Source organism: Eleutherodactylus coqui, chromosome 4 (assembly GCF_035609145.1).
Source record: "Eleutherodactylus coqui strain aEleCoq1 chromosome 4, aEleCoq1.hap1, whole genome shotgun sequence".
Classification (NCBI taxonomy): Eukaryota; Metazoa; Chordata; class Amphibia; order Anura; family Eleutherodactylidae; genus Eleutherodactylus; species Eleutherodactylus coqui.
Window position 1 is genome coordinate 182,006,975 of NC_089840.1, and position 22,459 is coordinate 182,029,433.

At 46.5% G+C, this 22,459-nt stretch overlaps 1 protein-coding gene across 4 annotated transcripts in view; it reads right to left on the reverse strand.

The window, feature by feature from the left end:
- Positions 1 to 1,390: 1,390 nt before the first annotated feature.
- PARG (poly(ADP-ribose) glycohydrolase) overlaps positions 1,391 to 22,459 on the reverse strand; it is a 94,750-nt gene continuing 73,681 nt past the window's right edge. For all 4 annotated transcript variants that reach the window (XM_066600420.1, XM_066600423.1, XM_066600422.1 and 1 more), the window contains 3 exons: positions 11,777 to 11,882; positions 2,982 to 3,110; positions 1,391 to 2,200 (listed from right to left, as the gene is read on the reverse strand). In XM_066600420.1, coding sequence (XP_066456517.1) covers positions 2,088 to 2,200; positions 2,982 to 3,110; positions 11,777 to 11,882 — 348 coding nt within the window. In that variant the 3' untranslated portion in view covers positions 1,391 to 2,087. The remainder of the gene's footprint in view (positions 2,201 to 2,981; positions 3,111 to 11,776; positions 11,883 to 22,459) is intronic.

The following is a 22,459-nucleotide window of genomic DNA, read 5'->3' on the forward strand; positions in this document are numbered from 1 at the left end:
TCAAACTACTAACGACCACTTGTCAGTTAGTATGTGAGTGTTTCTCATGCTCCACCCCTGGTGACATCATCACTCCACCGACTGGTGCCATCATTGAAGGTCCTACAACATATAGAAAACACAGAGCCTGACCGACAGAAGAACACCACAGTTAGGGCTCTTGAAAAAAAGGAGGACAAATATAACAAAATGAGAATAACTAAACCGCTATCATCTCAGACACAACTCACTGGTCCTGACAGAAGACACCGACCTATCACCACCACAAAGATCTGGTGGACTGAAGGACCTGTGGTGATATCACTCCTGTAGGAGGAGCCATTGTGCAGTTTAGTAGAAAGTACTGTTTACTGGATAAACCAACAGCAACTACTACCAGGACCTTTGATGACATCACCGTCACGTGATCACCCGTGTGGGTGGAGTCAGGAATCATATGACCAGGGGTGATCACTGTATCCAGGAATCTGCGGTCTACCGTCAAGGGGCGGAGAATGGGCGGGAGCTTAACACACTAGCCCCTGCCCCGTCTCCTCCCGTTGCCGAGAGCTTGTGAGGGGGCGGAAAGGGGAAAGCAGTTTAGCAGAGCAAAACGGTCTCCCCCTCACCCAACGGCGATTCGGGCTCGGCGTATATGAGCCGGGCCGTCTGAACGACGCACAAGCGCCTATGCTCCTGTGAAAGAGCCCAAAGGCCGGCTTCACGCAGGCAAAAAAAACGCACAAAATTTGTGTGTTGCGAAACTCTTTTGAATGGGGTCACGCACATGAGGAATGTTTTCCTGCATGGCGATGTGGATAACAAATCGCGGCATGTTCTATCTTGCTGCGTTCTCTCTCATGGCACCGCCTATTGTTTTCAATGCAGCCAGCAGCAGCATCGCACCAGGTGCATGCAATGCGAGATCTCCCATTAAAAATAATTGGAGAAACTCCGCAATCCTCTCCCGTAGCTGACAGTCGCGGCGGAGGATTCCCTGCATCCCTGAAGTGATGCAAGGCTGCTTTGGCATGAAAACTCTTCGCATCCTCGGGGGAAATTCATATGGTGGGGAGCGCGATTCACGGCCCTTATCGGGTTCGCCCACGTGAAGTTAGCCTAAATGTCCAACTGCACTTCTCATACAGTCCACAAGTATCTGTTGATATGGGAGTACATTTAGTGTAACTTCAGTCTTCACGTGCCTCCAACAAGGTCATGCTCCGAGGATACCCTAAAGAGAGAACACCTGCAGCAATTTCGGAAGCACTTCCAGTAATTCCATCACCTATAAAATACTAAGAAAATCCTGCCCTGTTGGTTGTTGGTTCAAGACTGGAGATGAGAAACAGGGTAATAAATATATGCAAGTTTCCAAACCTTCCCACCTGAAATAAGCACAAACTAGCTATTATTCTTCATATGTTTTATTACTTGACAAGACTGATTACTTGGAATCAATTGTAATATTCTTTATCATAAAACCCAACCGCATGTGCAATTCCAACCGTAGTTTGCTTCCCAGGTGAATGGTGTAAACTCTTGCACTTGAGAGGTAAGCCATGTGCATTGTAGTGCTGCACTGGTCTATCCAGAAGACTGTAGAGAAGGGTAGGAGCGCTCAGGCACTACTGGTGAGTTACCACCCCAATGATATCAGCAGCCACCTAAGATTGGGGGAGTGGTTAAGACACACAGCTGCCATTTTTAAAAGGACTATCCAAGCCAGATCTTGACCCACTGTGGTATTATCAAATGGATGAGGCAGTGTCAGTTTCTACAATCACACATATAATATGGACATTCAGTGGTTGGCGTAGCACAGTAATGCATTGTCCTTGTAAGAATCTAATAAAATAATTATGAAATCTGAAATAAGAAAAATCAATGGAAAAAATATTCCAATCAAGCAGAACACATCTTAAAAACTTAACAATAGAAACACAGCCCTAGAGGATTTCTTTTCGAAAAGCACAGAAGACTAAATTGCACTGATATATACACAGGTTATACTAGTCCGTATATTACACCCAGCTGTTCAAACAGGTTATTAAAGTGGAAGAGAGCAAAGCAATGATTTTGCTGAAAGAGTCCTTCCCCGCTCGGTCTCAGGGCTGCAAGGCGTTGTAAATAAATGCATACAACTTTGTCTCTGGTCTTGGTGTGAAGCAGTTCTTGCATACGTCAATGTAATAGTTCAGCAGCAGCTTGTAAATGTCACCTACAAAAGATAAATATGTAGAACATCAGTAAAGTTACGGCGTAACTAAATAACGTGTCCAGAAGGCAGACTCACAAGTAGAGCGGCTGATCACATGTATTATTACTGTATGGTTTACGAGGCAATGTAGGCAAAAGAGAAAAACACAGAAACAAAGTCTCACTGAGACTAACTGCACACGGGCGAGCGAGATATCAGGCCGTGGAACACGCATCGCTTCTGTGAAACTTCAATCCTCTTGCGCAAGTTTTCATGTGCGATAGAGGATCAGAAGCGTTTCCCATAGATTTCAATGGGAAACCTCACATACCACGGCATGCAAGCCTTGTGATGTATTTAAGGTCCCATTGAAATCAATGGGCGATGCGTTTCGAGGAATGCCAGAAAATAGGACATGCCACGACGATTTTTCCTTCCAGCATTGCTCAGGTGTACGATTTCCCTTAAAAGATTGGAGTTCATATGCGCGCACATTTAGTACATCCCACAACCCACAAAAATCACTTGAGACTCTCACCCATCTGCAACCGGCCTATGGCCAGTTTTAGATTGGGCTTCCATCGTAGATCGGGCTTAAAATACAGGAATGCATGCAGCGCTTTCTTCCGCCCAGAAGACAGGCGGACCCTCCAGTATTTCATTCCGAGTACACGCTCTGCACAGTGACCGTTCAGATCCCAGCCTGTCCCCGCAGCAATGACAGCGCTGACTCTACCTCCAGCTAATACTAGGCTGCAATCATGAACCTTGTCGCCACCTCCTAAACCCGTCAATTACTCACCAACAGTTTTATTTTTCTCCACCAGGAAGCTGTGCATTCTGTAAACTTCGTGCATTAACTCTTTGTCACCGAAGGTGAAGTAGACGACATCTCGTCCCGTCTCTGCAGCCACCATGAGCTGAATTAAGGCTGCAAAGTAAAAAGAGAGAAATGACAGTTAATAGACCGTATCTGCCGTGTTTTAGGAATCGGCTACTGAAGAAACTTATTTAGCTTGATTTTCTAGCTATTTCTAACATCACAGCCTTTCATGTTTCATTATTTCTAAAAACACCCGCCCACTTGGCCTTAAACAGACAGTCACCATGTTTTTGCAGCCCTCCCTAAGGGCACCATCGGGTAGTGCCTGTCACACTGATTTCAGTAATATATCTGCTGTATGTATCTGTGCTGTAGTTCTGAAGAAACTTTCATTTTATTAGTAGCAGTCAGACACAGAGGTAGTCCTACATATTCATGAGCTACAAGCTAGCCCCACCCACCCTCCAGCCAATGGTTGGCAGCTCTTTATACGCAATATTAATTGCGTATGGGCTGCAGGTTGAACGGCCTCCGTTGAATCTGAGTGTGTGAGCGAAAAAATAAAAGTACATGTCTGTCAATGCCTGCGCTTTAAGTGGATCCGCTGCAATTGTAATTCGCCCACGTGAGCCCTGGATATTCATGGCAGCCACCCTGATTAACAACACAGATACTTCTGGATAATATTATAGATAACAAACAAAGAATGCAACAAATTTCATCACCTCATTCTAAAAGGATTTGTGTAAAGATTTATAGATGCCGACTTTTAATAAAAGATGAAGTCGACGTGCCGTCTGTTCTAACTCCAGGAGCCCCGGATCAAGGCTGCCGTGAGAGCGCTCCCCACAACTTGATTTGTTTTGTCTCCACTTCATTAGTTTGAGCCACGTTCTACAAGGTGTCACCGTATTCTATAATCATCCTGATACAACTTCCCCGGGACGGCTTGTTGAACAGCTTTTACCTGAAGGGCAAATCAATCATCGGTTTCTTTCCACTGAGAAAGATGATTTACAGCGCAGGGTAGCAAATGTAGGAAAACATTATTGTGGCCGTCTATTTCTCGCGCTGAGGTTTTTCAGATCTCTACATACACATTTTGTGTGCTTCTCATATGTCACACATAAAACAAAGTAAGTTCATGGTTTCTTGGCTTATACTTGCTCAAAATAGTTCAAATGAGATCAAGACAGCAAAAAAAGTTCATGTTGTGGATTTTTATTTTTGATAACGTTACTTAGGGAGGCCGTGTTGGAGACACGCTTATCTGTGTAGACAGTACCGCAAGGTGTGGGCACTTCATAGCAATTCTAATGAATGAGAAATAACGGGCAGAAAATGGTCAATAAACTAAAAACAGTCTCTCCAGAGACCAAGGAATGACAGGGAGCTGCATGCAGTGCTTATCTGTATGCATAGTGTTACTACCTTACTTCATCTAGACTCCACAACACAAGAGATGTCATCTGTTATGACTCTGCTGACTCTGTCCCAGTCTACAGAGCAAAATTTAAAAAAACTGTGCTGTTGAATTAAGGAAGTATTAGCCTATTGGATATCCATAAAAATACTATCATATTACTACTTAATATATAATAAAAACCCGATTTAAAAATTAACAGACCAAAAGCCTGCATTAGTGGATCACCAAATATAACATGCTTCCTGGAACTCTGGCTCGTGTATATGGGGTAGATCAATGTACAGTTGTGCACAAGACATTTCATTTATCACAGACATTGTTGGGGTGACTATGGATTTCTACTGCTTCTAACCGTTTAGAATTAAGACAAATGGCATTTCATGATCAGTTAGATTGATATGTCATGATGGTACAAATCCTGGTTGAAAGACTCAATTTAATCAGGCAATTAATTTAGCCAAGCTTCATCACCTTCATTTTATTGCCAATTATAATGAACGCCATATGAATGGGCGGGAAGGTTTGTCTACTATTTATCTCAATCAAATTAGACTACAACATCGTGAAATACTAAAATACACTCTTTGTAATAAACAACAAACTCGACCCTACGGAGTGGAACCGGGTTGTCTTCAGCAATGAATCTAGGTTTCTTTTGGGCACGGACGAAGGCTGTGTTTCTGTCTGGAGGCCTTCGGGTGAGCGCCCCAATCCTACTTTGCTGTGGAGAGGCACACTACCTTCCCTGCTGGTGTGCTGGTCTGGGGGCCATCGCATATGACAGTCGGTCACCCCTAGTAGTGGTACGAGGTACAATGACAGCTCAGCAATATGTTCAGGACATCTGCAGCCACATGTGTTCCTCTCATGGCGGCTTCCAAGAGGCATTTTCTAGTAGAATAATACTCAGTCGCATACACAAGGGAGTCACAGTAATGTCCCCACAACACTGCTACATTTTTATGGCTCCCGGTCGACAGATTTTTTGCCAAAATACGTGTATGGGACCATCTAGGACACAAACTTTGACAGCCTACGAGTTTGCAAAATCTAGAGGCTCAATTATAGCAAATGTGGAGAGATATGCAGCAGGATACTATACAGATCCTGTATGCCACCATACCTGCCCGTATCACATGTTGTATCCAAGCTAGAGGTGGTACAACAGGGTACTAGAGCCTCCATGCCCGCCCGTATCACATCTTGTATCCAAGCTACAGACTGTACTAGAGCCTCCGTGCCTATTCATATCACATCTTGTATCCAAGCTTGAGGCGATACAACAGGATACTAGCGCCTCCATGCCCGTCCGCATCACATCTTGTATCTAACCTAGAGGTGGTACAACATGGTGCTAGAGTCTCCATGCCTGCCCATACCACATCTTATATCAAAGCTAGAGGTGGTACAACAGAGTACTAGAGCCTCCATGCCTGTATCACATCTTGTATCCCAGCTATAGGCGGTACAACAGGGTACTAGAGGCTCTATGCCTGCCCATATCACATCTTGTATCCAAGCTAAAGGCGGTACAAAAGGGTACAGGAGCCTCCATGTCCGTATTATATCTTGTATCTAAGCGAGAGGCAGTACAACAGGGTACTAGAGCTCCATGCTCGCCTGTATTACATCTTGTATCCAAGCTAGAGGTGGTATAACAAGGTACTAGAGCCTCCATGCCTGCCCGTATCACATCTTGTATCTAAGCTAGAGTTGGTACAACAGGGTACTAGAGCCTCTCTATAAGGGGTCAGGCCTCCACAATAAATGATCCATTTGCTCTGATATTGCAATCACTTAAGGTCCATTTACACAGAGCGATGATCGCTCAAAATTCGCTCAAACGACAGTCTGAGTGACAGTTTTAAGTGATCATCTATGCATAACTCTAAGTAGCTAATTAGCTACTTAAGAATTATGCAGGCAGAGCAGGATACCGCCGGCATAGCTCAAAGAACAATGCAGCTGTTTTGTATATGCAAACAGCTGCATTGTTCTTGGTGCTTTCAGCTGGTGTCCCGCTGAGAACTGCTAGCAGGATACCAGCTGAAAGAATGCCATCAGCACCGCCCGCTGAGATATCAGCATGCAGCACTGATGAGGCTAATTACTAATTTCTAGCTGGGTAGAAATGAGCAATGAACGAGCCGTGCGTTTAGACGCAATGATTATCGCTCAGAAGACTGCTTTTGAACAAATTTTGAGCAATAATCGTGTCTAAATGGGCCTTTACTTATATCAACGTTACAAATCACACAGAGAAAGTTTCATTCCATCAGACAACTTCTAGGGGAACGATTGGCTTTGCCAATGAGTGTAAGATGTCGTTCATAAAACACATTGCCCAATTACACTTTCCAATATTTATTCCAAAGACATTCTGCTTACAGATGTAAACTAGGTTTTCACAATTACAGGAAATAAAACGAACCAGCAACAAAGATCCCAGCAATGTTTAAAGGGAAGTAATGAGGCATTATACATGGCAGCCATTATACATGGCAGCCTCCGTTTTTAACCCAACAATACCTGATCCTCCTGAGATTCTACTCAATCACATGTAGATCGTGAAGTTTTGTGGTGACCAGGTTTGGTTCAGCAGAACTGTAGAAAGGACAGGCATTGCAGCCAGAAATAAAATGATTGCATTGAGGCCTTAAAGGGGTTGAACCAAAATTAACCTTTATTCCCTAGGATAGGTGATAAAAGTCTGATTGGTGAGGGGGGGGGGGGGGGGGCTGCAGCTCCATTCATTTTCAACGGGACTGCAGGAGATAGTCAAGTCTAAGTGTTTGCCCATTTCCGTCAGCCGGTAACTAGACAGCCCCTTTAACTGAACCTTAAAGGGGTTGTCCCGCGGCAGCAAGTGGGTCTATACACTTCTGTATGGCCATAATAATGCACTTTGTAATGTACATTGTGCATTAATTATGAGCCATACAGAAGTTATAAAAAGTTTTTTACTTACCTGCTCCGTTGCTAGCGTCCTCGTTCCCATGGAGCCGACTAATTTTCGCCCTCCGATGGCCAAATTAGCCGCGCTTGCGCAGTCCGGGTCTTCTGCTTTCTTCAATGGGGCTCCGTGTAGCTCCGCCCCGTCACGTGCCGATTCCAGCCAATCAGGAGGCTGGAATCGGCAATGGACCGCACAGAAGAGCTGCGGTCCACGGAGGAAGAGGATCCCGGCGGCCATCTTCAGCCGCTAAGTATAGAAGTCACCGGAGCGTGGGGATTAAGGTAAGCGCCTAGCGTTTTTTTTTTTACGTCCCTGCATCGGGGTTGTCTCGCGCCGAACGGGGGGGGGGGGGGGTTGAAAAAAAACAAAACCCGTTTCGGCGCGGGACAACCCCTTTAATCTAAACCGCCAGGGTCTATCGGATTTCCCATATCAGCAGGCTACTATTCTTACCATCAAGAATACTTTAACTGCTGAAAATGTGGAGAAATCTTCTGAAAACTACATACAGCAGGGCAAATCCCTTCTCACATAATAGTTTGCTACAATGTATCACTGCGAGTAAAGATGTATGAAGACCAAGGTATTTAGTCCAGAGGATGGTCTAGACTTGTTACATTTTTAGCATATTCAGTTATGAAAAGGAAGTCCCCATTTACACAGTGAAGGGTCAATTCATTTTTTGTATGCTATTTCTATTCATAACCTGGACTGGGTCTAAAGTAGGGGAAAAGTCTTAAAAGGAAAAAGGTCTACCCCTTTTTATAAATGTTTTTTTTTCTTCATAACTTACTAAGCGGGAGAGCAAAGGAGAGGGGCAGGCAAGGGGAGAAAAAGGAGAGGGAGAAAAGTGGGGCGTGAGAAGGGTGGGGCAGGAGAAGGGGGTGGGGCTGGAGAAGGGGTGGGGCTGAAGGGGCGGGGCAGCCTACAACATTCTACAACTAAACATGAATGTTTCCATTCACTGACAAAGATCTTGAAAAACTGTGAGAAACTGAAGCATAATGGGGTAGATTTATGAAAACTTTTGAACGGCCCGACAAAGGGAGCAAGCAGTCTCCTAAACAGCCTCCCTGCAATGCAATTACGGGGTGCCGCTTGGGTGTTGTGAAAGCCCCCAGGGCTGTCATGTATTTCTGCCTGCAGAAATACAATATACTGTAATACTGAAGTACTGCAGTATACTGTAGAAATGATCAGATGACTGACAGTTCAAGTCCGCTATGGGGACTTAAAGTTTAAATTAAAAAAAAAAAAAAATATTATAAAAAAAAAAAAAATGAAAAAGATTAATAAAAAACCCTTTTCTTATTTTAGAAATAAAAATTAAACATACACGGTATCAACATGCATAAAAGTCCGATCTAATAAATCGTGTATTATTTATCCTGCACAGTGAACACGAAAAAAAATACATAACACCAACACTCTTTTGTGCCACCCCCATCTCCAAAAACAATCAGGGTCTCATCGCTATATGATATCGCCATATGAAGACATTGGTCAGCCTGAAACCCTTGTCAGCACAAGCCTGTGATTAGAACTCTCTGGAGACCAATATCAGTCCTCCGGGACCTGTTTATAATGCACCTTCTGTTCATATCTCACAACCTTATTGACTCCCCTCATCAGTCTTCAGATTGCCGGCTCATAAATAAATCTCCATTTTAAGTTTATTTCCATCTCTTAAAAAGCAAGTTTCATTAGAAAAATGTCGACAATTCGATCCAGTTTAACAGAATATATTTCCATGACCTCTAACCCCTCATTTATTCACTCACCCTCCCCCATCTGTTCTCAGGTCCGCTATCATTTTAGCGCAACTTGCATCTAAAAAAAATCAATAATGCGAAGAATAAAAACCTCCACCTCAACAAACCAACCCAACGGGACCCGCCTGACAGCCGTTAATAGTCAGGGGAGTGTTACTCGGCTTTCTCAGGGCAGATCCCATCCCTTTTTGACAGAAACGTGCGGCGATCATGATGCTTATTCATGTGTCAATTAATCCCAGCGAAGAGACTTCTGCAATTTTGCAGCAAACAGAAGAATCCGGGTTTTCTAGCCTCGGTTACTCCATGTAAGCAATCCTTGATTTGCATGACTTGCAAATGAGTTGTTGACGGACACATTTCAGCCGGCGTTTGCAAGGACGTTCATATTTTATAAGGCATTCAAAAGGTCAGAGTCAACGGTGGGAAACTCCGCGGGTCGTTCCTCCACTGTTACGAGAGATCCTACTGTCAATCAACAGTTGCTTGATGCAATGAAAAACAGGAAGATACTATTTGGATATTTTTCTGTATTTCGCTAATTATTACAATGCTAAAACAAGCTACAAAACACCTACATCAACTATACGCCCAGATAAACCTCCTCCGTGAAGAAGAGAATATGGACCACATTCACTATATAAATACTCCTGTCCAGCCGCCAACTCTTCGGACACAGAAATGCCAGTCTGTGGGCGGCCGCTCACGTATGCCGGGAAATACTGCATGGGAGAAAAGAGGAGCGGCACATACTGCGCCCAGCAGATTTATAGCATACACTTCTGACATACCATAAAGGTCTCGGATAGAAGGGCCGTTTAAGTTTTATTGCAGCCATTGGGAGTGGTTCAATAGGAGGACGAGCAGAAAAGGTCATTTACTACTGATTTCTAAAGCGGCTTATAGACGGCATGGTTGTCTTCATGAGGGAACGAGCTGGTGATGCCATCACAGAGTTGTTCGCTCTCATGCAGCTTCTTTAGACAGGCAGATTCATCATTGAATCGCTTGCTTCTCGTTCAGGGTTTTACATTACTGTGTAAAGCACTGAAAGAGAAGTGTTTAACCCCTTAATGACACAGGACATACAGTTATGTCCTGCAGGTTTAGGTTATGTATGGAGGGGGATTGCGGGGCGATCTCACTCCATACAATGTGGGTGCTGGCTATTTCCTACAGCCAACATCCGCCCGCAACAGCTCTGATGGTGTTTTAAAGCCCTGACTGATGTTCAGGGGTCCTGTATGGCCTCCAGCGATGGGATCGCGGCTTGCCATGTGGTTGTCATGGCAGCCATGGGCTTTCTGAAAGATCCCAGGGCTGCCTCTGCAGAGTGCCTTTCAAGTCATGCCTGTGGTGTGGCTTGATAGAATGCCTGTCAGATTGTGGTCTGATGTAATGCTATGTCATTACATCATACTGCAGGAGCGATCAAAGTACCGAATGTTCTTGTCCCATTTGGGGATTAAAAAAAGAAGTAAAAATTAGGTTTTAAAAAGTTTTACTAATTAAAAAAAAAAGGAAGTTAATAAAAGGTTTAAAAGAAAAAAAAAAAAACCCTTAAAAAAATGTATAGTTGTGTATGTAAAAGTCCAATCTATCAAAGTAATGCATTATTTACCCCGCGCAGAGATAGTCATCAGAAAAAAAAACAAAAAAAACACCAGAATTGCGCTTTTTTGGGTCACTCTGTCCCCAAGAAAAAAAAGTAATAAAAAGTGATCAAAAAGTTGTATATGCGCCAAAATAGTACCAATATAAATTACAGGATGTCCCGCAAAAAAAGGAGTCCTCATATAACTATGTCGATGGAAAAATAAAAGTTAGGTCTGTCAGAACATGGCGACAGAAAATAACGAAAAAAATTAAATATCTTTGACAGATATTATTGTCCTGTGTTGGCTCGTGGGCCATATTGTACTGCTAGAAGCCTAATTTAGAAGGGAAAAAAAAAAGTTTAAGCGCTTATTTTGTCAACAATAAATTAAATTCCACTTCCCCTCAGCCATATTCATAAGGTTGTCCCAGAAGCGGAAATAAAATACAAAAGATGGTGGGACCCTTACAATGTAGAGGTGGCTATGCCTTCCTTGTGCCATAGAAGAACAAAGGGGTCATGAGCCAACAACTCACATCTAGGGTCATGTTTGGAAGCTGAAAAGAACACAAAACTTAAAAAGTACCCGTCAGGTCATCTGACAAGCAGGACTTGTACTTTTACAGCCATGTCGCAACCAATTTCTCCTGCATTTATATTTTAATAGTAGCCCCCCCATTTTGTCCACTCATAAAGGCTGCGGTTACTTACCATGTCCAATACTAGACTCCACTGCTGAGTGTCAATGAATGATGGGATGTCTTACTGACAATGGGCGGTGAAGACGGCTCACCTAATAGTAGACTACTAGTATTGTGGTCCATAAGGAGCCATTGTGGGTGAACAGTGGGGAGTATTTACTATGAAAACTTGACAGTTTTCTGGGGCAAATTGCACCAAAAAACTGTCAGACATGCTTTGTGCCACATTTATTGTGTGTTTTAAACACTTTTGGACACTTTTCTTGCTGTGTCCAACACATGTGTGCTGTGTACCTCATAGTCTTCTTTAGTTAACACTTACCTTTTAATCTATTATCTCCACCGAAAGCTCCACACCCCCAGTTTCCTGTTGCGACTGCTGACAAGTTCTCAGGCTGGATTCCTTCTCGGAAAAACCCGCAGTAAGCCTGGTGAAGAAAACAGATCAATTCAATTCTCAATGCCGATTTTTTAATGTAATGAAAACATAATAGCCCTCACGCTTGCGCCAGCAATTCTGTTGTACCACCCTCTGTTCTCAGAGCCAAACTAACAAAGTTTCGAAAACTGCCAGAACTGTTACATGCTAGACCTGAGTGGTGCCAGACAGACTCCATTGACAATATTGGGACCCGTCTGGCTTCTAGCCAAAATTTTCACAGAAGAAATAGCGCAGCGTGCTCTGCAAGGGACTTCGTGCCTGATCTGCACTGAACGGGGCCTCCAGCGCACATGTGAACATTGGCTCATTCTGCACAATTTATACAAATAGGGAAAGCCATCCTACACCGCAAAGATAGGCATATGCCACGTAAGGTTGGCCACAAATTATCATCGTTAATGATAATACTACATCTATGGAACTAAAAATGATCCCATGTGGCACAAACTTGCAAGGCAGTTCTCGCTCTGCTTCATAATACTACTCGGCTGCTAGCGATTTCCTGGAGTATATTTGTGTATATCCCTTTCCTAAAAACTGCACCAATTTAAAACAATACTAAGGTCACTCACACGGGTGACTTGTCAGGCGCAGACGCTCAACAGGTCGTCCCAGTGATAATCGTTCCTGGGCTTTCCCACAGGGACAAGCATCCCTAGTGAATGGAGGCAGACCGGCTGGGGAATGTTCCTGCCCGTCCGCCTCCATGGATGACTCCCTGCTTACATGGAACGATCCAAATTTTCTGCAATGAACAAGTAGTGAACAGATTCTCGTTTGCAGTTCAGTGTAAATTACCCAACTAAACGATAATTATTCAGATTCCTGCTAGATGCGAGCATCTGGACCATTTATCGGTCCGTGTTAAAGGGCCCCCAACACTTGTCATACTGCGGATATATCTTTACATTTATGGCTAGGTCGACGGGAATTACTAGTCACATTTACTTAAGTTACATATTGTAAGCGCTAATGTGAGTGAACAAGACAATAATTGGCCTCATTTATCAAATGGCCAAATGTACATAACATAGTAACCAGAGTTCGGGTAGAACCTCTTAAACCGCTCCGGGAACACGAAGGCTGCACTGGCATCGCTTGCTAGGAGCAGCAGGCCAGTTTTATGGTTAAACAGATTTGCTTAAGGCGGATCAAGTGAACAGACTGACTTTGGCTATAGTGTTAGGGCCGGTCACATCATGTTCAGGCTTCTGTCCCTAGGCTCCATCATGGGGTTCTGCCTGGATCACAAAACAAAAACCATTCAGATGGAAACCTGGATGGAGCGAAAGGCTTTTATTACTCAAATAGAAACCAATGAGATTTCCGTCTGAGCAGGGCTGCAGAGTTTACTTGACTACCACAAGGGAACTTAAGCATGTGTAGGTTTGTAAAATACAGAAGTATTGCAGTGTATTATGTACGACCATCATCCTATTGTGGAGCTTGATAGCCTTGACTAACCTGTGATTGCATCGCAGGGAGGCTGATTGGGTGACACAGGGAGCCCCTCCATCTTTCTAACCACTTAATGTACCTTTAGATGGGACAACTATCAGCCAAATAATTTCTTGAAAGAGCGAATTTAACCCTTTCCAATTCAATTTGTATCCTGGTTTTCCTAGGGGGCTTACTCTTTTTCTGCCGTTATACAAGGGCGCTATATGCTGGCTAAAGCCAGTACTGCATGAGGTGGCACGTTGGATAGGCTCCGAAAGCAGAGAGGCTGGCAATATACAGTAAGAGAACCCCGACGGACGTCTTCCAACATGGGAGCTGTACAGCCCTAAATCATAATGTCCTGAGAGGTCAGACAGTGGATTGGAAAGGGTTAAAACGGTAGTCATTCAGTGTCAACATGGCTGCTGACAGTGTGAACAGCAATAAGTCACTAGCCATTTCATTTCAGCTAAATCAGAAAAATAGTTGCTGGTTGATCTAAAGTCATTTTTACCTGAACTTGTAAAATAAATTTCATGGAGATCCCGTTATGTATGATATTTTGGCAAACAACTAATGAATAGAGATGAGCGAGCACCAAAATGCTCGGGTGCTCGTTACTCGGGACGAAATTTTCGCGATGCTCGAGGGTTCGTTTCGAGTAACGAACCCCATTGAAGTCAATGGGCGACTCGAGCATTTGTGTATATCGCCGATGCTCGCTAAGGTTTCCATTTGTGAAAATCTGGGCAATTCAAGAAAGTGATGGGAACGACACAGCAACGGATAGGGCAGGCGAGGGGCTACATGTTGGGCTGCATCTCAAGTTCCCAGGTCCCACTATTAAGCCACAATAGCGGCAAGAGTGCCCCCCCCTCCCAACAACTTTTACTTCTGAAAAGCCCTCATTAGCAATGCATACCTTAGCTAAGCACCACACTACCTCCAACAAAGCACAATCACTGCCTGCATGACACTCTGCTGCCACTTCTCCTGGGTTACATGCTGCCAACCCCCCCCCCCCCCCCCCGCACGACGCAGTGTCCACAGCGCACACCAAAGTGTCCCTGCGCAGCCTTCAGCTGCCCTCATGCCACACCACCCTCATGTCTATTTATAAGTGCGTCTGCCATGAGGAGGAACCGCAGGCACACACTGCAGAGGGTTGGCACGGCTAGGCAGCGACCCTCTTTAAAAGGGGCGGGGCGATAGCCCACAATGCTGTACAGAAGCAATGAGAAATATAATCCTGTGCCACCGCCATCAGGAGCTGCACACGTGGGCATAGCAATGGGGAACCTATGTGCCACACACTATTCATTCTGTCAAGGTGTCTGCATGCCCCAGTCAGACCGCGGTTTTTTATAAATAGTCACAGGCAGGTACAACTCCGCAATGGGAATTCCGCGTTCACCCACAGCATGGGTGGCTCCCTGGAACCCACCGGCTGTACATAAATGTATCCCATTGCAGTGCCCATCACAGCTGATGTAACGTCAGCTTTAATGCAGGTGGGCAAAAAATTAATTTGATTACACTGTAGGCGAGGGCCCCCAAAAATTGGTGTACCAACAGTACTAATGTACGTCAGAAAAATTGCCCATGCCCAACCAAGAGGGCAGGTGAAACCCATTAATCGCTTCGGTTAATGTGGCTTAATTGGTAACTAGGCCTGGAGGCAGCCCAGTAAAAATAAAAATTGGTTCAGGTGCAAGTTTCAACGCTTGAATGAGCATTGAAACGTATAAAAATTGTTTAGAAAAATTATATGACTGAGCCTTGTGGGGCTAAGAATAATTGCCCATTCGGCGTGATTACGTCAGGTTTCAGGAGGAGGAGCAGGAGGAGGATGAATATTATACACAGATTGATGAAGCTAAAAGGTCCCCGTTTTTGATGGTGATAGAGAACAATGCTTCCATCCGCTGGTGCAGCCTACGTATTGCTTAGGTATCGCTGCTGTCCGCTGGTGAAGAAGAGAAGTCTGGAGAAATCCAGGCTTTGTTCATCTTGATGAGTGTAAGCCTGTCGGCAGGTACGCGGGTACGCTTATCTGTGATGATTCCCCCAGCCGCACTAAACACCCTCTCTGACAAGACGCTAGCCGCAGGACAAGCAAGCACCTCCAGGGCATACAGCGCGAGTTCAGGCCACGTGTCCAGCTTCGACACCCAGTAGTTGTAGGGGGCAGAGGCGTCACGGAGGACGGTCGTGCGATCGGCTACGTACTCCCTCACCATCCTTTTACAGTGCTCCAGCCGACTCAGCCTTGACTGGGGAGCTGTGACACAGTCTTGCTGGGGAGCCAGAAAGCTGTCAAAGGCCTTAGAGAGTGTTCCCCTGCCTGTGCTGTACATGCTGCCTGATCTCTGCGCCTCCCCTGCTACCTGGCCCTCGGAACTGCGCCTTCGGCCACTAGCGCTGTCAGATTGGAATTTTACCATCAGTTTGTCCGTCAGGGTCCTGTGGTATTAGCATCACTCTCGAACCCCTTTCCTCTTCGGGTATGAGAGTGGAAAGGGTCTCCTTATACCATGGGTCGAGCAGTGTGTACACCCAGTAATCCGTAGTGGCCAGAATGCGTGTAACGCGAGGGTCACGAGAAAGGCATCCTAACATGAAGTCAGCCATGTGTGCCAGGATACCTGTACGCAACACATGGCTGTCCTCACTAGGAAGATCACTTTCAGGATCCTCCTCCTCCTCCTCTTCCTCAGGCCATACACGCTGAAAGGATGACAGCCAAGCAGCATGGGTACCCTCAGCAGTGGGCCAAGCTGTCTCTTCCCCCTCCTCCTCATGCTCCTCCTCCTCCTCAACGCGCTGAGATATAGACAGGAGGGTGCTCTGACTATCCAGCGACATACTGTCTTCCCCCGCCTCTGTTTCCGAGCGCAAAGCGTCTGCCTTTATGCTTTGCAGGGAACTTCTCAAGAGGCATAGCAGAGGAATGGTGACGCTAATGATTGCAGCATTGCCGCTCACCATCTGGGTAGACTCCTCAAAGTTTCCAAGGACCAGGCAGATGTCTGCCAACCAGGCCCACTCTTCTGTAAAGAATTGAGGAGGCCGACTCCCACTGCGCCGCCCATGTTGGAGTTGGTATTCCACTATAGCTCTACGCTGCTCATAGAGCCTGGCCAACATGTGGAGTGTAGAGTTCCATCGTATGGGCACGTCGCACAGCAGTCAGTGCACTGGCAGATTAAACCGATGTTGCAGGGTGCGCAGGGTGGCAGCGTCCGTGTGGGACTTGCGGAAATGTGCGCAGAGCTGGCGCACCTTTCCGAGCAGGTCTGACAAGCGTGTGTAGCTTTTCAGAAAGCGCTGAACCACCAAATTAAAGACGTGGGCCAGGCATGGCACGTGCGTGAGGCTGCCGAGCTGCAGAGCCGCCACCAGGTTACGGCCGTTGTCACACACGACCATGCCCGGTTGGAGGCTCAGCGGCGCAAGCCAGCGGTCGGTCTGCTCTGTCAGAACCTGCAGCAGTTCGTGGGCCGTGTGCCTCTTCTCTCCTAAGCTGAGTAGTTTCAGCACGGCCTGCTGACGCTTGCCCACCGCTGTGCTGCCACGACGCGCGACACCGACTGCTGGCGACGTGCTGCTGCTGACACATCTTGATTGCGAGACAGAGGTTGCGTAGGAGGAGGAGGGTGGTTTAGTGGAGGAAGCATACACCGCCGCAGATACCACCACCGAGCTGGGGCCTGCAATTCTGGGGGTGGGTAGGACGTGAGCGGTCCCAGGCTCTGACTCTGTCCCAGCCTCCACTAAATTCACCCAATGTGCCGTCAGGGAGATATAGTGGCCCTGCCCGCCTGTGCTTGTCCACGTGTCCGTTGTTAAGTGGACCTTGCCAGTAACCGCGTTGGTGAGGGCGCGTACAATGTTGCGGGAGACGTGGTCGTGCAGGGCTGGGACGGCACATCGGGAAAAGTAGTGGCGACTGGGAACTGAGTAGCGCGGGGCGGCGGCCGCCATCATACCTTTGAAAGCCTCCGTTTCCAGAACCCTATATGGCAGCATCTCCAGGCTGATAAATTTGGCTATGTGCACGTTTAACGCTTGAGCGTGCGGGTGCGTGGCGGCGTACTTGCGCTTGCGCTCCAACACTTGCGCTAGCGACGGCTGGACGGTGCGCTGAGAGACATTGGTGGATGGGGCCGAGCACAGTGGAGGTGAGGGTGTGGGTGCAGGCCAGGAGACTGTAGTGCCTGTGTCCTGAGAGAGGGGTTGGATCTCAGTGGCAGGTTGGGGCACAGGGGGAGAGGCAGCGGTGCAAACCGGAGGCGGTAAACGGCCTTCATCCCACCTTGTGGGGTGCTTGGCCATCATATGTCTGCGCATGCTGGTGGTGGTGGCTCCCCGGCTGATCTTGGCGCGACAAAGGTTGCACACCACTGTTCGTCAGTCGTCTGCACTCTCAGTGAAAAACTGCCAGACCTATGAGCACCTCGGCCTCTGCAGGGTGGCATGGCGCGAGGAGGCGCTTTGGGAAACAGTTGGTGGATTATTCGGTCTGGCCCTGCCTCTACCCCTGGCCACCGCACTGCCTCTTCCAACCTGCCCTCCTGCTGCACTTGCCTCCCCCTCTGAAGACCTGTCCTCAGTAGGCGTAGCAAACCAGGTGGGGTCAGTCACCTCATCGTCCTGCTGATCTTCCTCCGAATCCTCTGTGCGCTCCTCCCTCGGACTTACTGCCCTTACTACTACCTCACTGTTAGACAACTGTGTCTCATCGTCATCGTCCTCCTCACCCACTGAAAGCTCTTGAGACAGTTGCTGAAAGTCCCCAGCCTCATCCCCCGGACCCCGGGAACTTTCCAAAGGTTGGGCATCGGTCACGACAAACTCCTCCAGTGGGAGAGGATTCGGAACCATTGCTGGCCATTCTGGGCAGGGGCCCGAGAACAGTTCCTGGGAGTCTGCCTGCTCCTCAGAATGTGTCATTGTAATGGAGTGAGGAGGCTGGGAGGAAGGAGGAGCAGCAGCCAGAGGATTCAGAGTTGCAGCAGTGGACGGCGCAGAATTCTGGGTGGTCGATAGATTGCTGGATGCACTTTCTGCCATCCACGACAGGACCTGCTCACACTGCTCATTTTCTAATAAAGGTCTACCGCGTGGACCCATTAATTGTGAGAGGAATGTGGGGACGCCAGAAACGTGCCTCTCTCCTAATCCCGCAGCAGTCGGCTGCGATACACCTGGATCAGGAGCTCGGCCTGTGCCCACACCCTGACTTGGGCCTCCGCGTCCTCGCCCGCGTCCACGTCCTCTAGGCCTACCCCTACCCCTCAGCATGCTGTATTACCAGTAGTGCAGAAACAGAATGCTGTAATTAAATGTGCCGCTTATTGGCCTGTGGTTGGAGGCTGACTTCCCTTACGGAACGCACAGCAGATCCAGGAAACAATTTTGCGCCAGCCTGCTGTAACGCTTAGCTGCGTATTAATTACGACTACTACCCCCAGCAGATAGTACTGTAGGCAGCGTATAATATTATGTATACTGTTTCCCTCTGGCGGGATGACGGCGCTGATGTAACAGAGACAGCAGATCCAGGAAACAATTTTGCGCAAGCCTGCTGTAACGCTTAGCTGCGTATTAATTAGGACTACTACCCCCAGCAGATAGATACTGTAGGCAGCGTATAATATTATGTATACTGTTTCCCTCTGGCGGGATGACGGCGCTGATGTAACAGAGACAGCAGATCCAGGAAACAATTTTGCGCAAGCCTGCTCTAACGCTTAGCTGCGTATTAATTAGGACTACTACCCCCAGCAGACACGCAGTAAACTGAAGACGGTCACAGGCAGCCCAAATATAGTATTTTTCCCCAATTTTTTGGAAAAAGCCCACTGCCTATATAGCCTGAATATCTCTTTCCCTGCCTCACCAGTACTGGCCCTATACTCTGTGCAATGACTGCAGACTGCGGACACAATGCTCTGCACGGCCGATATACAAAAAAAAAAAAAAAATGTGCAACACTACAAAAAGCAGCCTCAACAGTACTGCACATGGTCAGATGTGGCCCTAAGAAGGACCGTTGGGGTTCTTGAAGCCTACACTAACTCCTAACACTCTCCCTACAGCAGCTCCAACACGATACCACTGTCCCTCAGCTATGTCACAACGCATCTGTGGCGAGCCGCGGGAGGGGCCGATTTATATACTCGGGTGACACCTGATCTCGCCAGCCACTCACTGCAGGGGGGTGGTATAGGGCTTGAACGTCGCAGGGGGAAGTTGTAATGCCTTCCCTGTCTTTCTATTGGCCAGAAAAGCGCGCTAACGTCTCAGAGATTAAAGTGAAAGTAACTCGAACATCGCGTGGTGCTCGCCTCTAGTAACGAGCATCTCGAACGAGTATCAAGGTCGGACGAGCACGTTCGCTCATCTCTACTAATGAACAATCATCGCTCTTAGTTCATCATCGCTATTGTTCGTAGGCATTAATTACTTTTTTTTAAGCTACTACTTGAACGATAGCTGCTCTGTGTAAAGGTACCTTCAAATGTGGTGGTCTCTACGGACCACAGCATCTAAGGGGTTAAATGGCTGGGATCGGAGTTCTTGCAGATCCTGAATGCTGCAGGCAGGTGCCAACTGTATAGCATAACTGGCACCCGCCACACACGGAGTTGACTTAGTTCCTGAGCTCCGGCTCCAATGAATCTGTACCATCTTCCACTCTACTGTACTCCGTGCTAAAATGGAGCATGCTGCGATTTTATCTCAGCTTGTGTAAACCGCAATTGAAATCTTCATGTATGCGCAGAGCTGCGAAAGCTCATGTTTTCCTATGGACGTGTATTACCACAGATCATCTGCGCGGGGGGCTATTGCGAATTCTGAAATTCAAATACGCCCAGGGCCTTATTCAGGTATTACTAACTGAATGGTTAAACCAAATGGAAATCGATTGTCCTCCAAACAATATGGAATTCAAAAGTATTGTTAAAGGGGTGCTCTGGGAGGCGGCCGTCGGGATACACGGGGGTTAGAACGGAAATAGTTCTCAGACCCTTGTGTAGCAGCTGGCACCCGTAATTGTAAGTGCAGCGCTCATGTAAATCAATGAGAACTGTGCTTGCAATGACAAGCACCGCCTGATACACAAGGGTCGGAGCGTTGCTTACACTCCGACCCCAATGTATCCCGAGGGTATTGCCTATACAACCCTTTTAACTACAAAGGATCTTTTCTTGACGTTCAACACTACAAACTGTCCTTTTTATCTCCCAGTCCAGCACCCATCCTCTTGACCCGTCTTGAGTAATGCCCACTTGGTACAGAAAGCTTTCAAACGCCTTAACTTTTCTGGTCTCACTTGAAAATTAAGTAGTGTTTACGCCTCTGTTCCGCCAATTAAGCTGTCAGTAGTCGTCTTAAAATGGATAAGTTGCCCGTGTGCAGCCTTTCTCTTACGGTTTCTTTTTAGGGCCATTTTTTGGATGATCGATGTGCTGTTATTAAAAGCATGCAGAATCTGAAAACAGTATTTATCTTAACCAAAGCAGCAGCTAGAAAATGGAAATGTACTCCTCATTTAGAACTGCTGACTGATTAAGGGGGTTTCTACATTTTACACAGGCTAATATTTTACCTGCGGAAAGGAGTAATGAAAATCAATGTTTCAGCGCGCTCCGCACCACAGCCAGATGACTGATTAACAGGAGTCTTCAATGCTGACATAAAAGTGCAGGCAGAAGGATGCCCTGGAGTGCAGCAATGCAGATTTCTAGCCTCCAAGTTATTTAAAATAGTAATTAAGGGCCACGAGATGTAGACAAAATCATTTAATTCCTTGTGCTGATCCATCGGCATAATAACACATTTAGAGGAGGCGTTGTGCTGCTGTATGCTGGCACCATCATTTTTATTAAAGTACCATAACTCCTCTGGAAGCACGAGCGCCATGGAGAGGAATCTTTCACTGACTTGTTTTAGACCCGGGTAACATTATGAGTTTCACCAAATGGAAGGAGTTGAAGCAGCGCAGATTTAGATGATGTGCAGAATGTGATATCAAACAACTGTGTCCCCGGGGCAGTCCAACTCTTAACCCCGTAACGCTATGTGATGTAAGTTTAGGTCTTGGCAGGGTGGTACTTAACACACCAGGACATAAACTTACATCCTGTGAATGGCAGGGGATCAGAAGCTAAGCCCGCGCCCTCCTACAGTGGGAGCCGGCTGTGACTGATAGCCAGACTCCCGCTGCAACACAGGGGTTCAATGAGAACATTGCTCTCTACTGTTAACTGCCTACATGCCGCAATCTATGTAGATCATGCCATGAAAAGGGTTCTCCCTCTGTGACGTCATCAGACCTTTATGACATAATTGCGGAGGGCCAATGGGTTGCAATGGCAATAGGACAGATACTGGTGACCCGGCTTGCTATTGTCTTTGATCGCTATTGTAAGCGATAAGGCATTGCAATACAGAAGTCCTGCAATATATTATAATAGCACTAAAAACATTTTTTGCTTGTTTTGCCTCCTATAAAAAGCGTAATAAAAGTAATCAAAAAGGCCCTATGTACCCCAAAATGGTACTAATAAAAACTACAGTCCACCACGCAAAAAACAAGCCCTCATACGGCCATGTTTATAGAACAATGTAAAAAAAAAAAGATATGGCTTTTAAAAAGTGGAGATGAATATCCTCAAAAAATCGTTGCGACCTTATGGCCATAGTAGGCCGAGTCTTTAAGGGGTTAAAGGGCTTGTCAGAGAACATCAAATAAATGTGATGTTTAGCTACTACTTGAACGATAGCTGCTCTGTGTAAAGGTACCTTCAAATGCGGTGGTCTCTATGGACCAAAGCATCTAAGGGGTCATGGCAGGCTGCACATCAGCCTCTACACATCAAGTCACATGGAACACCCAGAGACGTCGGGGAGAAAAATGCGGGGGGTCAGGAGAAGCGAGTAAATGCTTGTTTATTGTTTTCTGCCATAGGGGACCTGTTTTTTCTACCGGACAACCCCTTTAAAGGTGTTGTCTCGCGAAAGCAAGTGGGGTTAAGCACTTCTGTATGGCCATATTAATGCACTTTGTAATATACATCGTGCATTAAATATGAGCCATACAGAAGTTATTCACTT